We start from the raw sequence: 16,965 nt of genomic DNA, 5'->3' as shown, positions 1-16,965 counted from the left end.
ATTTTCTAATAGGATCATATTTGGCAACACTCCCAATTACACTTTCACTGGAGGCTAAAACTCTTTATAAACTTTTTTTTTTTAAACAAAGGCTTTGTAAGGAACAAATAGCATATTTATTGAAGTTATTTAACTATGCTATATACTTTTAAAATGCTTGTTTTCACATTTTGTATTAGTTACAAACATGCATATAGTATGACAGATGAGAAGTAAATACTCATGCATATATATTTTTATTTACTAAACCTGTGCTCAAATGGAAAACCAGTTATGGCGATAGAATGCTTAAAATATTTAAACTTTAAAGCTGTGTATAGTATGGAAATTAATTATAAGGCAAATATTATACTCATTATTCTTATTAATAATTCTTAGAATTGCTCACCTGTAGAAAAGATGCCTTGGTTAACAGTAGTCTTTATTAGCTTAATTGATGGCGCATAAGCAGAAATCTACTTTATCTGTTCTTACATTTTTTGCTGCTGCTTTAAAAGAAATTTTAAACAATTATTTCAATTCCTGATAGTTACATGAAATGTAAAGAGGTTGCAAATGAAAATTGGCAGAACTATTTCTATAGTAACTGTTATAAACCTGGAAATAGTATCAGGTCTCTATATAGCAGATCCTATCAAACTGTCCTGAATATAGAGATAAGCCTTGCCCTTATTTAACTGTAGAAATAACAATGCCACCATGCTGGAAGGTGGGATGGAGATTAGAAATAAAAGAAAATCCCTAGGTTGTTTTTTCCCTCCCTCTTTAAAATGGTAAAAATTCACTCTGGCAATGTTCTAGAGTGTTATTATAGGGTTTCTGGCTTAAGAATATATTGGGCGGAGGGAACACAGCTGTTTTGTACCCTAAAACCCCCATTTTTGTATGTACTTGGGTGCTGGAACCAAATCTTTTACTTCCTGCAAGTATTCTTTGAAAGTGTTTTTCCTTTGTTTACTCCATGGAGCTTGCAGAAGAAGAATTTGGTTGCAGAAGTCAAAATTCATCGTTTTTGAAAGAATTTTCCATCAGTCAGTATCTGAACTTGCTTCTGTCAAATGAAAGACTGTCTGTCTTTTAGCACATAAATCATACAACCTGGTATGTGAAAGCTCTTGATACAGAGGTGGAGAGCAAAGGTGAGAATTGGACATGCAGCCCCATGACTGATAATTGGGATCTGGAGCATTGACTCAACTGCCATTCTACTATACTTAAAATCTTTTGTTGTATCATAAGGATTTTTACTAATATTTCACTATTAAAATATATTAAATATATAGTATAACTGCATCAATGTGTTGCAGATGAATTGTGCCTTAACATGGAATCTTGGGCAAATCTAGTGCCTCTAAATTACAGAGTGAGGGTTAAGAATTCTTTCCTTACTAAAATACAAAAATTAAGTCAAAGGGCGCTTTTTATATTGGGGATCCATCAGGTAACAGTCATTGTGAATAACATGAGGCTGCATTTTCCTTAAAGTTGTTTGTAAAGTGGTGAGTGAAGAGAATATGCAGAAAAGGTTGTAATTGTGTCTGCTGTTACAGCTGTGGTTGCAACTGTCAACTGGTTCATCATTTCCAAAATAATTTCAGACTGTTTGCTAATATGTAGCTTCATTGTCTAGTACAGCAAATCAAATACAGATATCTCCCCCTTAACATTAAAGAATACTTTGTCTTCAAGAGACTGTTTGACTCCTCTATAAAAGTCATATTTCCATTTAAATGAAAAAAACATATGAAGTACACAGCTAGTGCTTTCCAATTACTATTAAATCTCAGTTATGTTCAACATAACCCAGCAAAGCCAAATCCATTTTTCTATGGAAATAATCTGTCCAACAGTACTGACATTCTGTATAATTACAAAAAAAAAATAGTTCCAAATACCTGTAAACTACAAAGATGTTCTTGTTTGCACTTTGGATGGTGGCAGAGATCAGGGACAGCGGTGGGAATAGATATTGCAAATATTGCCACAAGAGCGTGAACACACCTATTGTCAATGAGATTGCTTGCATTCTGGTGTGACTCTCAGCAAAACTTCTAAACATTATCTAGTTTTGTTCTGAACAGGTGTTTGTTTTGCAGAATAGCCATGTTTGCTCCAAACCGATACAGGTGTATACAACATGAGAGCTTTTTCTGCCACTTTGTTTGAATCAAACTTGAAAAGCAATGTGTACACCTGAAGATGAGCTTCTAAATGAGCTCATTCTGCATGGGGAAGTTCACCAGTGCTGTGGTTGGCTGGGCAGTTCAAAGTTGGCTGTTTGTCAGAGTAATACACAGTAATGGTGTTGTACCTAAAAACACAAATTCCTACTTTCTGGATAAAAGCAAAACCCACTACGCTCACCCCACTACAGACTCAGGATATGATGGTCTCATAAGTAGTTCCTCATATTTGCATTTGACTTTCCTTTGCAAGGACTTGAGAAAGACCCTTAACAAGAGTTTTTGCAGGGAACAGAAGCAAATTAAGGTTATTTAACACAGTGTCAAGACAGCTACATTTTTATTAGGTGTATATAATTCAGCAACTGAGTAAGCATTCCTCTTTGTGAAAGCTTTCTCTAGAGTTAGTTCCTCACTTAGCATCTTTCCAGTAGAAACATAAATACTGAAACGAGTCACTGAAAAGGAATGGAAGAGGGTGTATCACTAAGGGCAAATAGCAAGTTTTCAGGTGTCTCTCTCATGCTTTGGTTAGCAGGAACTGAGTATCAGTCACTGAGAAAGTAATCTGTTCTCAAACACCAAATGAGAAGAGGGAAAGGAGGAGCTCTGCATTTTCATCTATTCAGATCACAATCATCAACAATTCAAGGACATGAGCAAAGCCTTAGGGTTTTCTAATGTCTCTTGGAAGGGTCACCATTCCATCTCTGGTTAGAGCTGAACAAGACCTTTGCACAGAAATGCCTGCGGGAGTATTCTGGGAATTTGCAAGAGGATTTTTGGAGCTAGGTAAATGTTTACAAAACAGATAGTAAGAGAAGGAAAGTCCTTTAATGAGCATCTTGATACAGAAAACAGATATTTTTGAAACCTTGTATTCACCTCCTGAACTCCAGCTTGAAGATTCAGTATCCACATCTCCACTATATGCCTTCAGAAACCTCACAGATACTACACATTAAAATATGCCTTTCTCTGAGGCAAGTAATTATTTAATATGCCCATTAAATGCTTATGATACAGCATTGTTACAAAAAGATAAGGGAAGTGCCCATATAATTCTGTTTTACAAGAGGATATCAAAAGTGTCTCCACGTTGAGAAGTAAGTTACTAATTGTACCAATAAACAGAATTCTCTGAAAAACTAACGTTATGTTCACATCAATTTAATTACAATTCACAGCACAAGCAATGAGGAAAAGTAAAGGAAGTTTCTCACTGTGATTAACATATTGTCGATAAAGAAAAAGGAAAAGAATTGACGTCTAAACTTTTATTTTTTTTCAATGCATACAGTGCACCCATTACCAAGGATTTTTAGGTACCGAATAACAGAAATTTAAAAACACATAAAATATTGACTCCAAATGGACAAACTTAACAAATAATAATAAAGAAACTCTTTGTGGTTCAGGCGTGTCAAACAGATTTTAAAACATAAACACAATTAAACTTAACAGCACTAAAGCTATTAGGGGTTAAGATAAAGTTATACAGTCATGTCCCAGAGCATGAGCACACTTATTCAATTCAGCTGGATTAGCACCTTGGCACTAGTTGCTGAATGGCTCACAATTGCTATTACATTACCAACACCAGGTGTCAAAGATACAATTTTTTAAGCAATATGCAAAAGGCTTTTTTTTTTCCGCCCAGCAGTTCTTTAGATAAAACGTACAATAAACAGAGAGAAGAAAATGTATTCACTATATTGATGTTTCTAACAATTGATTATTACGTTATCTGTACTGTAAGAAATTCTTAAGTATTGTTGGCAATTGGAGTTGTGGAACAAGATGCAGTCTAGCTCTTCCTATGTAATTTCGGATACATAGTCGGCAGAGCTGACAAAGAGAAGATGGTGTGGCTGCAAACAATAAAGAAAGGAGTTTAATTGTATCACTATAAAAGCCAGCACTTTGTTTTACAACAGTCTTGCCCAATAATGGGATTTCTAAAAAAATACACAAAAAAAAAAGTTCCCATTTTGCAAATCTGACTTTTTTCATCATTCCCTTTCCTTCATTGCCTTTCTGCCCTCAAAGATAAAGCCTGGGGCTGCTTAAATCATAGTAATACTTAGGAAAATACTAAAGAAAGCAAGACAAGATCAGTTTTTTTAAATTAAAAATCAACTCCTGGAAAATATCTGATGTCAATAACCTTAAAAACTGCAGACTTGTTGGTTTGGGTTTTTTATTCACAGCACAGGTTACATACCTGCTACAGCACTAGCAGCTGCCCTACTAATGCATCACTGCAACAAGAATAAGCAGGCAAAATACCTTGAGATCCTGGACCATATTTAGTGGTCTTACTAGTTAATCATAATGTCTTTATCATTCTGTCCCCCACTCCTTCAAAATGAACATTGCTATTTTCTCTGGACAATAAACCTGTATCTGTTTCATGCCATATAATTTTTTTCTTTGCTCTAACTTTTAAAAACACTACTAGTCTTCCACTAAATTTGTGAAAGCATACAGGTTTTAGAGGGGTTTTGCAAATAACATTCAGGCTACAGAGTGGCTTTTTGGAGGAAAACATGAATCAGTGTTACTTGTCAGTTCACCTCTAAAGAGATGCCCATGGTTATTGAAATTGTTTCAGTCTCTTGGGGCTTATTTTTGCATTATACATAGTACAGTCTGAACAAGTCCAGTTCCCTTTAGAATATTCTCTCTCTCCAAAGCAGATAGAGGTTTTTAAGAGATTTGAGGAACTATAGGCTTTTTAGTCTCTCTTTTCTCAGTTTCTTACAATTTTGTAAAGAAAATTTTAAAAATTAAGCTTCTTGCACTTTTTGCCCACAATCAAAATATAATTTGCTTTATATGCACATAAAATATCTATTTAAAAATATTATGACAGCTGACCAAAATGAAATACATTTTTAACCTGAAATTTAAATACTCTGTTTCTATTTAAAAAGGCCTGTAAAAACCAATAAAAATGTAGCTTTAATGTCTACTTGTGTAAACACCCAATAAGCAGATGACAATATGCTTATACAATTTTTCAGCTTGTATAAATTCTGATGCTGCTTGGTCAATGGGCTCTGGCCTGAGGCTAAATATTGCCGAGTATGTTTATAGTTAGAAAGGAAATGATGAATGCTGATATGTTCATTTCATATAGCACAGTGTTACCTTCTATAACGTGGGTTGTTTGGACTGTAAAGTTGGGGGTTTTTCTAGGTGGGTTTGGTTTTGTTAATAATACAAGTTATTTGGAGTTTCAAATACAAACACGTAAAACTTACCTTCATGGAAGAGCAGCAGTCTCTCCACTAAACTGCTTGGGGCAGCTAAATCAACAGGCCTCTCAAAATCTGAATTTTTGGCATTTATGTCTGCCCCAAATTCAAGGAGTAAGTTTACAATCTCTGTACTAGAATGCTGGGCAGCAGCATGGAGTGGAGTCTGCAGATGCTTTCCTTTCTGCACATTGGCACCTAGTGGGTAGATGCACATAAAGAGACGTAAGAAGAGATTAATTAAATTTGCCATTGAGTAAGAAAGATGAGGCTACAAAACAAACAAAAAACCACCACAGGCCTGGAATGCCACAGAGCACTTAGCCACTTTTTTTATTTTATTGCATAGAGCATTTTGTTTGGGTTTTGTTTTTTTATCCTAGGTTTTATTACCTAAGTATTACTTAAGTAGAACCAGATAAAAAGGTATCAGGTACCAATCAGGTAGCATGAGCATCACTGTTGTCTAATCGTACAAAAACACCTTTTTTACACATTTAAGAAAATGTGCACTACATAAAAAACATACTTTCCTTATTTAAGTATTTAAAAAATTCACTAAACTGAAGTTTTGTACGTATACTTTTGTGAGTACACCAACTCAAGAAGGAATCTTGGATGCCTTATAACTTTTCACATGTTGAACCTGGCAAAGGTTTTGAAACAGACTCTCATCCCATCCAACCTTATTTATTAATCTATAAATTTGTTTTAATTTTAATTAAGGTGATACACACAGTCAAGAAAGCTAATAGGGGAAAAAAAACCCCAAACCATTGATTCTCCCAATCCACGGGTTCTAATTATTACACTTTTATATTAATAGGTAATGGTCAATGTGCTTTAAATTAAAATGGACTAAATAAATTTGCAATAATGTATTCATAATCAAGAAAAAAAAATCCATACAAGAATTAAAGTAAACCAGCTAGTTTGAAAGAATTTCCCTTACAGGGAAGCTGTTGGTTCATCTAAAACCCAGCCTTCATACTGACCTTGTGAGACCAAAAATTGCCTTCTGTACCAACTTTACTCCCTGAATCATCACCTTTTGCATTTTAAATAATGCATAATCAAATAATCAATTTGAGTAAAATAATTTAATAATGTCACAGGTCTAGCAATTGGATCCTAAATTTGAATAATTCACTTTTAATGTTAATCTGAGCATGCTGCTGTAGTACCATTGTCTTGCTTATTCCATTGTCTTTCTGCTTTTCAACTTCTAATACATTCTCACAAACTGATATAATACAAAAAAACCTTAATTTACATAAGTAGTATCTTCTCAATTACATAAGTAGTATATTCTAAATTTACATACCCTTTTCTACTTCAGGGCACCAACAAATGTAGAATATGCCCTTCTGTTACTGTTTTTTATGTATGGCAGTATTTGAATCCCAAAATATGCTAATTATACTTTTGCTGTTCTTAAACATAAAAAACCATGACATAGGATAATTAATCATCTAAGGAGATGGACTCAATGAGAAACACTTTACCTACTTAAGTTCTAAATATAGCATGCAATCAACTAGAAAAACTATTCTGGTGCAATGATAGCAAGGCTGAATTATTCAGATATACATTTTAATTCCTTGTTCTGCAAGATGCAAAAGCTCTATATGTAAATACCTAAAACACAGCAAATTGTCTTTCAGCTGTGCCAGTTGTGTCCCCTTGCTGGACTTTGCTGAAACAGAGTGAACCTTCAACTTCTCTTATCCATTGATTAAATAAATAATCTGAAATTTAGGATGAGATGCCTTTTACCTCTTTCCTCTACAACTCAGCCTCTGTGCATTGTGAAAAGATCAGAACTTGCTGAAGAATGAAAGGGAGTGGGACTTCATTCCTAAAATAGTTTGATTGAAATCTCAGTGATTACTATATAAAGTTTCTCAAAGCTCGTGTTTTACCCTTGTTTTTCCTACAGAAAATTTGTATTTATAAAGCTGCAATATGTGCTGAAAATTCTGAGCATTCATTCTTACTGGTCTTGCTTCCTTTTTTCCTCTCATGCTTACTATGCCACCAAAACCTAAAAGATATAGCAAGTTATAAGAAAACATGAATCAGCATAAACTTTGAGGTAGAACCCTGCAAGCAAGGGTTCCAGTTCAATTGGCTGAGCACAGCTGACTTCAAAGGCGAGTACAATATACTTATTTTACAGACCAGTAATACTTTTATTTAAATCATGACATACCTGCATAAAGAAGCTTTCGAATACAATGGATCTGCTGTGAAACACAAGCTACATACAGAGGTGTTCCTAAATGAGGAAGATCTTGGTCAACATCTATACCCCAGGATATCAGAACCTCCAGACATTCACTGTGACCTGTCAGTACAAAGCATGACAGTTTGCTCAACTTCAGTACGCTCTCTCATGGACAAAACCCCACACATTTCTTAACCCTCTGACTGAGACATTGCTCAGCTGCTCCATGTGTTTTTGAGGAGGTAATTCCTTACCTCTGCTGGCTGCTTCATGTGTCGGTGAGGGCAGACAGGACTCCCACTGAGCTTTGGCACCGTACTGTAACAGGAGCTCAGCACATGCTGCACTGCCCCTCGAACAGGCATTAAATAAAGGCGTCATTCCATCAATTGTGGTAGCATTTACCTAGAATATATAAAATCTGTTTACAAAAAATAATTGAAAGAAAGGTAGATTTTAAAACAGGAAATAGTTAGAAATTGCATAAAATACAAAAAACCCCATAAAGTACTAGTAAAAATAACAAGCTAACCAACCAGTCCCTGTGAAACTGTCTTCCTCTTACCATGCTTCTCAGTTGGGATTAGTTTACTATTATTCTTGTTAAACTATGTTGGATAAATACACCTGGAATACTAAAGAGCATATATTGGCATCTGGGCAGTAAATAATTTTCAAGTCATTGCACTGAGCTTGTTTCAGATACAGAAAATTTACATTTTGCATACTGACGGGATAAAGGGATCTTCTCTCCACAGCTCTGGCAGGAATTGAGATTATTTGCCACTTTCTTCTGTAGTTTTAGTCTCCAGGTTCAAGTGATACTTCACAGGATGGAGACAAAGCTAATAGCATACGCTCACTATTTTAATACCAACCTGACCACCTCACTCTTCAACTGAGTATTCCCAGTGTGAGACAGTAAGGAGACTAAGTAGGCAACTTTGGGAGGGCTAATAATACTAAAGGAATACTAAAGGAGAAGGCTCCTTCCAGGACTCTGGCCTGTCTTCTTTCATACACCCCCCAAACCCACCAAAACAATTAAAAATACTAAAAATAAACCAGGTGGGGAAATGAACTTTTTGTCTTAGAGTTTTGTATCTTTAGAATCCTTGTGCTAGTTGAAGTAGGGAGAAATTGAATTTGGAAATAGCTATGTAACTTTTTTTCTTTTTTATAATAACACAGAGATATTCCACATGGTTCTGAAAACTGAATTGAAGAACAATAAATATTTCCATTACAAAGATCAGAGACCTGGGAAGCTATGCACTTGACCTCTGATGTCAGCAGATATTGCACTGAAAGTGATCTCTAAGTCCCATTTTCATTTTGGGATAAAAGATAAGAGCCTATGTCAGGAGTACAGAAAAGAGACGGGGCTTTTTTCTACTCAGACTAAAGAATTTTAAGAGCACACAGGTGCAGTGTGACAGCAGACATTCTGAAGATTAAAAGAACAGTCTCCTGAAAGCCATTCAAAGCAAGAAGAACCAGGAAAGCAGAGGAATGCATTCCATATTTTAGAAGAGAAATATCATAATGAATACTGCTAACAGATTCACTCCAAGTCATTACTGGCTCAGCAGCTGCCCATCACTCTCATTTGCTAGCATTCAGATGGCAGCTGTAGTTACATGAGATGAACACACCCAATAAGGTAATTAATTACATTAAAATAAAGGAATATATCCTTCTCAGGTAAGTCATGGTTAGAATTGGACTTCATATAAAAGAAAACAAAACCAAAGGCTTACATTTGCTCCTGCTTCAAGGAGGATTCTTGCACATCCTACATGATCTCCCAGGCAGGCTTCATGGAGTGGAGTTACTTGGTCAATTGTTAGTGTGTCTACATTGTACCCCTAAAACAGATGCGAATGGTATTTAAATATCAGACAAAACCTATTAAGAGTCGTTTCCTCACACTACTGTTCAAATGAATAGTTTACAGTACTCTAAATAGGCTTAAAACCCAGCTTGCAATAAGTTAATCCTCAGTGAGCATTTATTTTTAATCAGAAATAGGCACAAAATATGCAGACTTTTTAAATGCACAGTGACAGGGCAAAAGGCAACAGACCCAAGTCAGAACATGGCAAATTCCAAGTAGCTATGTAGAAAAAGAATTAATGGGGACAGTGAAAGCCTGAAACAAATGAGGAAAAGGATGGTGCATCTCCACTCTTGGTGATCTTTAAAACCCCACAAAGACCTGGGTCTAAACTCTCTTGTGATTCTATCATCCTTTGACTTAGGGTCTGAAATATCCAAAGGTATGAATTTTACTGGATTGATAAAATCACCAAGCTCTCTAAATTTTTTTGCAGTAGATGATGTTGTTTGATTCTTAAGAACTAACAATTTTATCTACCTGCTTTCATCAAACACATTCTATAGTATAATTTTTTAATATTGAAATAGCTAATAGGACAATATTTTAATATTAAAATGTAGCATTTACAGTCTCTCCATTTGATATTAGGGTTGTTTTTTTTAATTACAACAATGCAAAACTCAGAATCTTTCAGTGATTCTTCCTGTTGACTAGTATCTTCCTGACCAGCTCTATTTACCCAAAGGCTTAAAGCAGTGAAACTATATTGATTCATACCATGCAAGAGGGGAAGACTGACATAAATTTAGACATAATTTTGGTATCTTTTCTCTCTTTTTTTTTTTGTTTTGTTTTGTTTTGTTTTTGGGGGGGAGGAGGGGGTTAAAATATACAGAGGAAATATCTTAAATACTAGCTTAAATCTTATATATGAAAAACTCCTAAATATGTATTGCTCTGAAAAATTCAAGTGAAAAAAGCGAAAGAAAACATACTAAATTTGCATTAATAGTCTATGCTGAGAAATAACATTAAAAATGAAAGCAATCAAAAACAGAGCATTCACCTGTGACAATAAAGTCTTTAGAGAAAGAAGACGTCCTTGACTGGCTGCTTCATGCAGAGGTGAGCGATCTGCCCAAGAACCTACATAATAACAACATTTATTGAATAAGCCATATAAATTAGAAAAGGTTTGGAATGCACAGAGCAAAGCAAAAAATATGATGCACGGAATGAAGTCTAATGTCCTATGAAATTAGTTTTTCCTCTTTAGAGACACTAATGATTGGTTTCTAAACAATAAAAAGATGTGCTCTGTTATTAATAGTAAACATCTCTAATAAATCATTACGTGGCCCACAGAACAAAATATTGAGATATTGATATCAGTAATCTCATTTAATAAATTCATTAATTAACATATTCCACTTCTATTTTAGCACTGTCCACTTTTAATACACATAACTTTGTAGCTGGAATATAGGCATTATTTGAACTTAAACCAGACATAAAGCTGTGTGAGGAAGTCACAAAGAAACTGGTGTATATGAAAAGCCATGTGGAAGTTTTTATGTATGGTGAGATTAATTTGAAGCTACTACACAAGTGAAGGAGAAAAACACAGTGAGAATCACAGTAAAAAATTACTATAGTAGAAATAAGATATAAAGTCTAAGTTCTCATTCTATAAGCTATTAGGCCTAAAAATAATTAGATACATTTAGGGTAAAGGTATGGCCTTTATTTTCACTTATTTATCACCCCCAAAAGAGACAGGTGAAAAGCAACAGTAACCCAACACCAACCCTGGGTTCACACACATAACCCTCCATAATTCCCAATCCAGCTTCCAGAGACATCCTGAAGCTCTTGCTGAAGAAGAGCTTCTTGCCCTTTCCTCTAGAAGACAGCACACTGACAGGTCCCTTCTAGCCAGCCAAGGTTGCAGGCAGAGCTGATACTGATTTATGCCAGGAATTTTGAAAATTCACTTTTGAGAGGCTGTGCAAGCAAGGAACATCAAAATGTATTATGAATTATCAGCATTTATTCCTCTAAGAACAAAATCGCTAGAACAGTAAAATACCAATACAGTCACTTGTGTGAGTTATATCAAGCCACCCAAAATTCCTCAAGAAATGTAGAGAGATTTAGCCTGGAATGATGAACTAGTGACATTGGCAGATGACTCTTCCACGTGTGCGGGTTTGACTCTGCCATGGACAGGGACTGCCGACAGAGCCAGCCACTGCATTTACTGACAAGGCAACGAACCTGAAATGCCAAGGCTGTTGCTCAATCACTGGCAGCCATCAGCCTAAGCTCTAAGATAACTACAGCCCAGAAATAGATCCTGTTTCTGACTCCTATTGGACTCCTTCTGTCCACTAGCCTGTTTCAGAAAGTACATTTTTGTTTACTATAAACAACCCCCTCAAATCACATCAAGAATGATGAAAAGATTAAGGCTGCTCAGCCTGAAAAGAAATCAGGGCCTAGTTAAAAACACAATAGGAAAATGTAGATAAAACCTCCATTTTCCTACTGGTGTTGGTGAATGAGACTGAAATTTACACAGACATATGACTGCACCTTGGAGAACATAGCGCACTTTGTGACTCAGCACTACTGAATACTACTGAGATCAAAAACTTGGCAAAACAAAAGCAAAGATGATTACTTGAATTATCAAAAGACTACATAAAGCTAATCACAGAAGTTTAAAAATATAAGAGTAAGGTTTTATAAACCTGATTTTCAAAAAGCAGTAAGATTTCTATTATGTCAGAGTATCCTGTATGTGGGAAGCTCCTTGAAATCTTTAATCTATGTCAGTAGATGGACTATTGGCAAGATCCAGCTTCCAATACTCTGTCAGAATTATTTGCACTAAGCTCTGGTGGTCATCTGTGTGTGCATGCACATACACATACACACACATTATTCCCTGTACTCTTTACTTCAGGTTTATTTAAAGTAAAGTTTTGAAATTCCTACTGATATTCTGAATAATTAAAAAAAAATCAAAAACAAAACAAAAAATGAAACAAACAAAAACCCAAAACAAAATATAAAACAAATAAACAAAAGCCCACAAACAAAAAAAACCTCAAGCAAACAAACAAACTTTAAAAAAACCCCACACAAAGTGGTTGGGATTTTAAGGGCTATTATACATTGAAAAATATCTGAGCTCAGAAACATTCAAGTTCTAATTTTAATGAATTAGGTCCATTAAGTTTTCCTGCTGGGTGCTGCAAAAAAATTCCTCAAATTTAAATATGTATTTAGAGGTTGCTTTTGGTATTTTGTCCCCCTATCTTTATAGATGAGAACATCTCTCTCTTGACAGTTTATCCTACTCAAATGAAAAGAAAAAACCAAAACAATTTAACTGATTAGACAGAAAAACATCTTATAAAATCATAAGAGTTATGAATCTTTTATGCCCATTAAATACACTTACATTTCAGACCTTTTTGTAGCCATGTATAAACACAACAAAGATGCAGGTAGGATCTGAAAACAACATTTTTTCACCTTTATTCCCTTCACCTGCTTCCATCTTGGATTGATCAGAAGAATGTCTATTAATTACTCCAGTGACAGTTGATGCCAGATCCTGTTGTAAGCTCTGGTTTGCCCCTAGACCCACTCTATATCCCTATAAGAGACATTCAGCAGCCAGCTGTTTCTGATAAATCCATAAAATGCAAAATACTTGTTTCATCTGTACTACAAAAAAAAATCCAGAAGCAAAATGTTGCAGAACTATTTTGTGTCAACCAAGTTTGGAAAAGGAAAATTCACATTCCAACTGATTTGTTGATATACATAGCAATTCATCATTAAATTCCACAGGAACAAGAATATGTTCAACATAAATATTTATCATAAATAAACAACAAAGGCGTTCTTAAATTCTTTGCCTGGATTACTGCCTTCTGCTAATCTACAAATTACAATGTCTCTCAGAAGTCATTAGCAAAAATACAAACACTTTCATTCATTGTGTTTGTAACAGTAGTTATAACAAACATAGTCTCTCCCAAAACTGATAATGCATTAATTCCCTACTGATACTGTCTCTGATGATGATGAATACAAAGTATCTCTAACTGTGTACAGATGCCACATTAGTCCCAAGTACACAGTTTACCAGAAGGGCGAACTATTACAAAGCATCATTGCTTTGTAAGCATTAACGAGAAAAAATAAACATATTCACTGCATTAACAAGTGAAGTTAAAAAACAAATTACAAATTATTATACAATACCTAAATCTCCATCTCCCCATGGCACTTCCAGCCAATTGCAATTATAAATCCTACTCATTTCTTTCAATCTGGAAAATAAAAAAATAAAAATAATAAAAATAAAAAAACCTGTTCTTGCTAGTTTGACCTGTTCTTAAACACTCTGGCTGTGTTTGGAAGATCAGCAGCTCCCTGTAATATGAACTTTCAGCCCTCAGCAAACACAGCTTTGAATACATGAGTGTGTACAAGTTCTCAGTTTCTTATGGTAAAGGACCGCTGTCCTTTTTGTCAGTTTTTCACATTTCTTTCTTTAACATAACAACTTCTCAAAGGGCTAGTATCTGTGCATTGGGTTTCCAAAACAGATTAACTGGAATTTCAACACAAGAGAAACCCACAGTGAAATCAAGAGAACCTTTGACATGAATAAATTGCAGGACAAACTCCTTCCTTTTTAACCTCATGCAAAGAGATAGAGTTTTTTATCCTCAAAAACTGGTACCAGCACATAGATTATAAGGGAAACACTGCCTAAAGTCCCAATGTTATTTCACTACTTACTCATCATACATCTAAAAAAGAAAAGATAATCTGAACATGTTTCAAATGCTGTTTGAGCTATACCTGAACTGTGTTTTTTTTTTAGTAGTTCACTATTCCTTTGCTTATGTTCTAAACCATTCTTTGGTTGTTGAATTGGGGCATTGATAGGTATTCTCAAGAGTGAAAATGTCTAAAAATAGGGATTTGCAGTTCTGACTTTGACTCATTTCTAAGTCATTAATGTTATTTTCCCCACATTTCCCTACAGACTTCACTCTTTTACATCTACCTGCAATTATCTATGTCATTCCTGCAATTATAATCATAGTAGTAAAATACTAAGTAAAAATATTTTCATAACAGTCTTTACTTCCAGTCATATCATTCCTTTTGTATTTATTCCTAAAAATTTGTGAAGTCTCCAAGAAAACCCAACAAAACATCAACCCCTAACTCAGTATAAGAAGTACATTAAAGGTTAGATTTTCAAAAGGAGGACTGGAATGAATGAAGTTCTTCTTGCTGACTTCATTGGGAGAGTATTTATACCAGAGCTCAGCACTTTAAAAAATTACTGCTCTACAGCTAAATACATCCAGTCCCCGTCATCAGAAGAAGCACTATCATCAAAAAAGAACTGAAAATAGAAGTCTGACACAGCTCATTACAGGGAGATGAGAAACACAGAATATTTGGAAAGCATTGTAGCTAATGTTTATTTCTGCAAAACCCAAAATACTGTGTATTAAGACAAGCACTGCTACCTTTTATTCTGAGTGCTTCAGCTTCTGGAAACTGAAGGAACAGAGAGGAAGAGAACTGAAGAGAAAAATTCTGCAGCATCAGAGTCCCAAGATCAACAGATTTGCTTCACTTCAGTTGTTGAAAGTGTCTGATATTTTATATATCTAATTAGGTTCTAACAGATTTTTACTGTGGCACTATAAAATTACTCATTTGTCTAAATCCCTTGTAGGATAAAGAAGCATGTCAACTACTTAATTGATATGTGAAAACCGTTGAAAACCATTGAAAAAATCTTCAATGAAGGATTTAAACTTTAAGAAATACACCTATGATCCTTATCTACCATGATTAGACATGACCAGAAACACAGAAGCCACTTTTTCTTTAATAAATGAAGTTTAAACAGCCAACATTGAAGAACTCCAAGAGAACCAGAATTTAGGCTAGAGATTATCAAAAAATGTCTGAAAGAGAAGATGTAGTTCAAGTGGCATTCACTTATGTCATTTAAATATTTCAAATAATTCTGAAAGTTCTCTAACCATATAACTGTATAACTAAATATACTATACGTATATATAAATATATAAATATACGCATACAAACAATGAAAATTTCATTGGTTCAAACCAGTATACTTTCCAATGTTTATCATAATGTAGGCTTTCACAATTTGGGGGCTTCATTCCAAGTGTAAATGCTAACAAATTCCTACTCCTAAAACCCATACTGTAGGGGCATCCATGGATGGCAGGGACAAGGAACTCTGCAAACTTGAGATGTTCTAGAAACGTGGTTTTATTGCAAGGGTCGTGGGTAAAGAGAGCCTGCTTTCAGCCACCAGCCTCGGCTGAAGGGAAGCCCCAAAGAGGGAGGGAGAGAGAGAGGTAAAAGAGCTAAGAGGGGTAAGAGGGGTAAGAGAGGTAAGAGCAAGAGGTAAGAGCAAGAGAGAGGTAGAAGAGAGGTAAGAGAGAGGGAGCGGTAAGAGAGCAGTAAGAAGAGTGCAGGAGTCAGAGCAGTAAGAGAGAGCTAAGTGCAGTAAGAGTAAGAGCGCAAGGACCTTGTTACAATACATTATATCTCCTTTTGTGTTGAATATTCTAATTTACAGTGACCAACTGGCGCAAGATACAAAACCTACAAACTTTGCATGCAGCCTATATGAACATTACCATATCATCCTATATTCTAAACTCTAAAGACTACTTTTCCTATCTGCTTTCTCCCTGATGCCTTGGCAGGGTAGAGAGGGGCTGCATCCTTAGGTCCTTTTGTTTTCTGTCCTTCAACCTAACTCCAGCTAATCACTGTCTTCCTGCCTGCCATGCCTACAGCTCAGAGCTGGCTTTCATTTCTCTTTCACTCACAGGTTTTACATCTCCAGTATTTCTTACCAGACAATCATATCCATAAGCCCTTCCTGTCCCATCTTTCCCAACACCATACAAAACAAATCTACTTTCCCACAGAATTCTGTCTCTAATGCACCCACACCACGTGACTACACATTAGTTTTGCCATTCCAATGTTGCATTCAGTGAATGAGTTAGTATTCAAAAATTTTTCTATCTCCATATCTAGTGGGATGTCTTTAAGATGTGTTATTCAAACTACAAACTCAATGTAACATTGTAAATTTCCTACTACCTTTTTTCATAATATTGTCCCAATAACAAAAGAATACTTCAACTCCCCTGCTGAACCTATATCAGAACATCATCCATTTATACTATTTTATAACTAAGACTATAAAAGACTGAGTTCTGAGGCTTGAATTATAAAATCATTCTAACAGCTTCTTTTTTTCCTGAGTTCTTAAACATTAGAGTGTACGCTAAAAGCACAGTTTAATTATGGTTATGAGAGCTCTGAGCTTCTGAAATTTCAGCTTTAGATAATAAT

The 16,965-nt window shown here is 35.2% G+C and overlaps 1 protein-coding gene across 4 annotated transcripts in view; it reads right to left on the bottom strand.

Annotated features, from left to right (window-relative positions):
* Window positions 1-3,445: 3,445 nt before the first annotated feature.
* The window catches only part of ASB5 (ankyrin repeat and SOCS box containing 5), a 41,174-nt gene continuing 27,654 nt past the window's right edge, over window positions 3,446-16,965 (bottom strand). For 3 of the 4 annotated variants that reach the window (XM_083861943.1, XM_083861944.1, XM_083861945.1), the window contains exons 2-8: window positions 13,792-13,859; window positions 10,577-10,656; window positions 9,431-9,538; window positions 7,925-8,075; window positions 7,656-7,790; window positions 5,450-5,641; window positions 3,446-4,054 (exon numbers count right to left, since the gene is read on the bottom strand). In XM_083861943.1, the coding sequence (XP_083718069.1) occupies window positions 3,927-4,054; window positions 5,450-5,641; window positions 7,656-7,790; window positions 7,925-8,075; window positions 9,431-9,538; window positions 10,577-10,656; window positions 13,792-13,849 (852 nt within the window). In that variant the 5' untranslated portion in view covers window positions 13,850-13,859 and the 3' untranslated portion in view covers window positions 3,446-3,926. The remainder of the gene's footprint in view (window positions 4,055-5,449; window positions 5,642-7,655; window positions 7,791-7,924; window positions 8,076-9,430; window positions 9,539-10,576; window positions 10,657-13,791; window positions 13,860-16,965) is intronic. The other variant, XM_083861942.1, reaches the window with a different exon arrangement.

The sequence above is a fragment of the Zosterops lateralis genome, assembly GCF_965231275.1.
Source record: "Zosterops lateralis genome assembly, chromosome: 5".
NCBI lineage: Eukaryota > Metazoa > Chordata > Aves > Passeriformes > Zosteropidae > Zosterops > Zosterops lateralis.
Note: the sequence above shows the minus strand (reverse complement) of the source record. Positions and strands in the feature narration are given on the sequence as shown.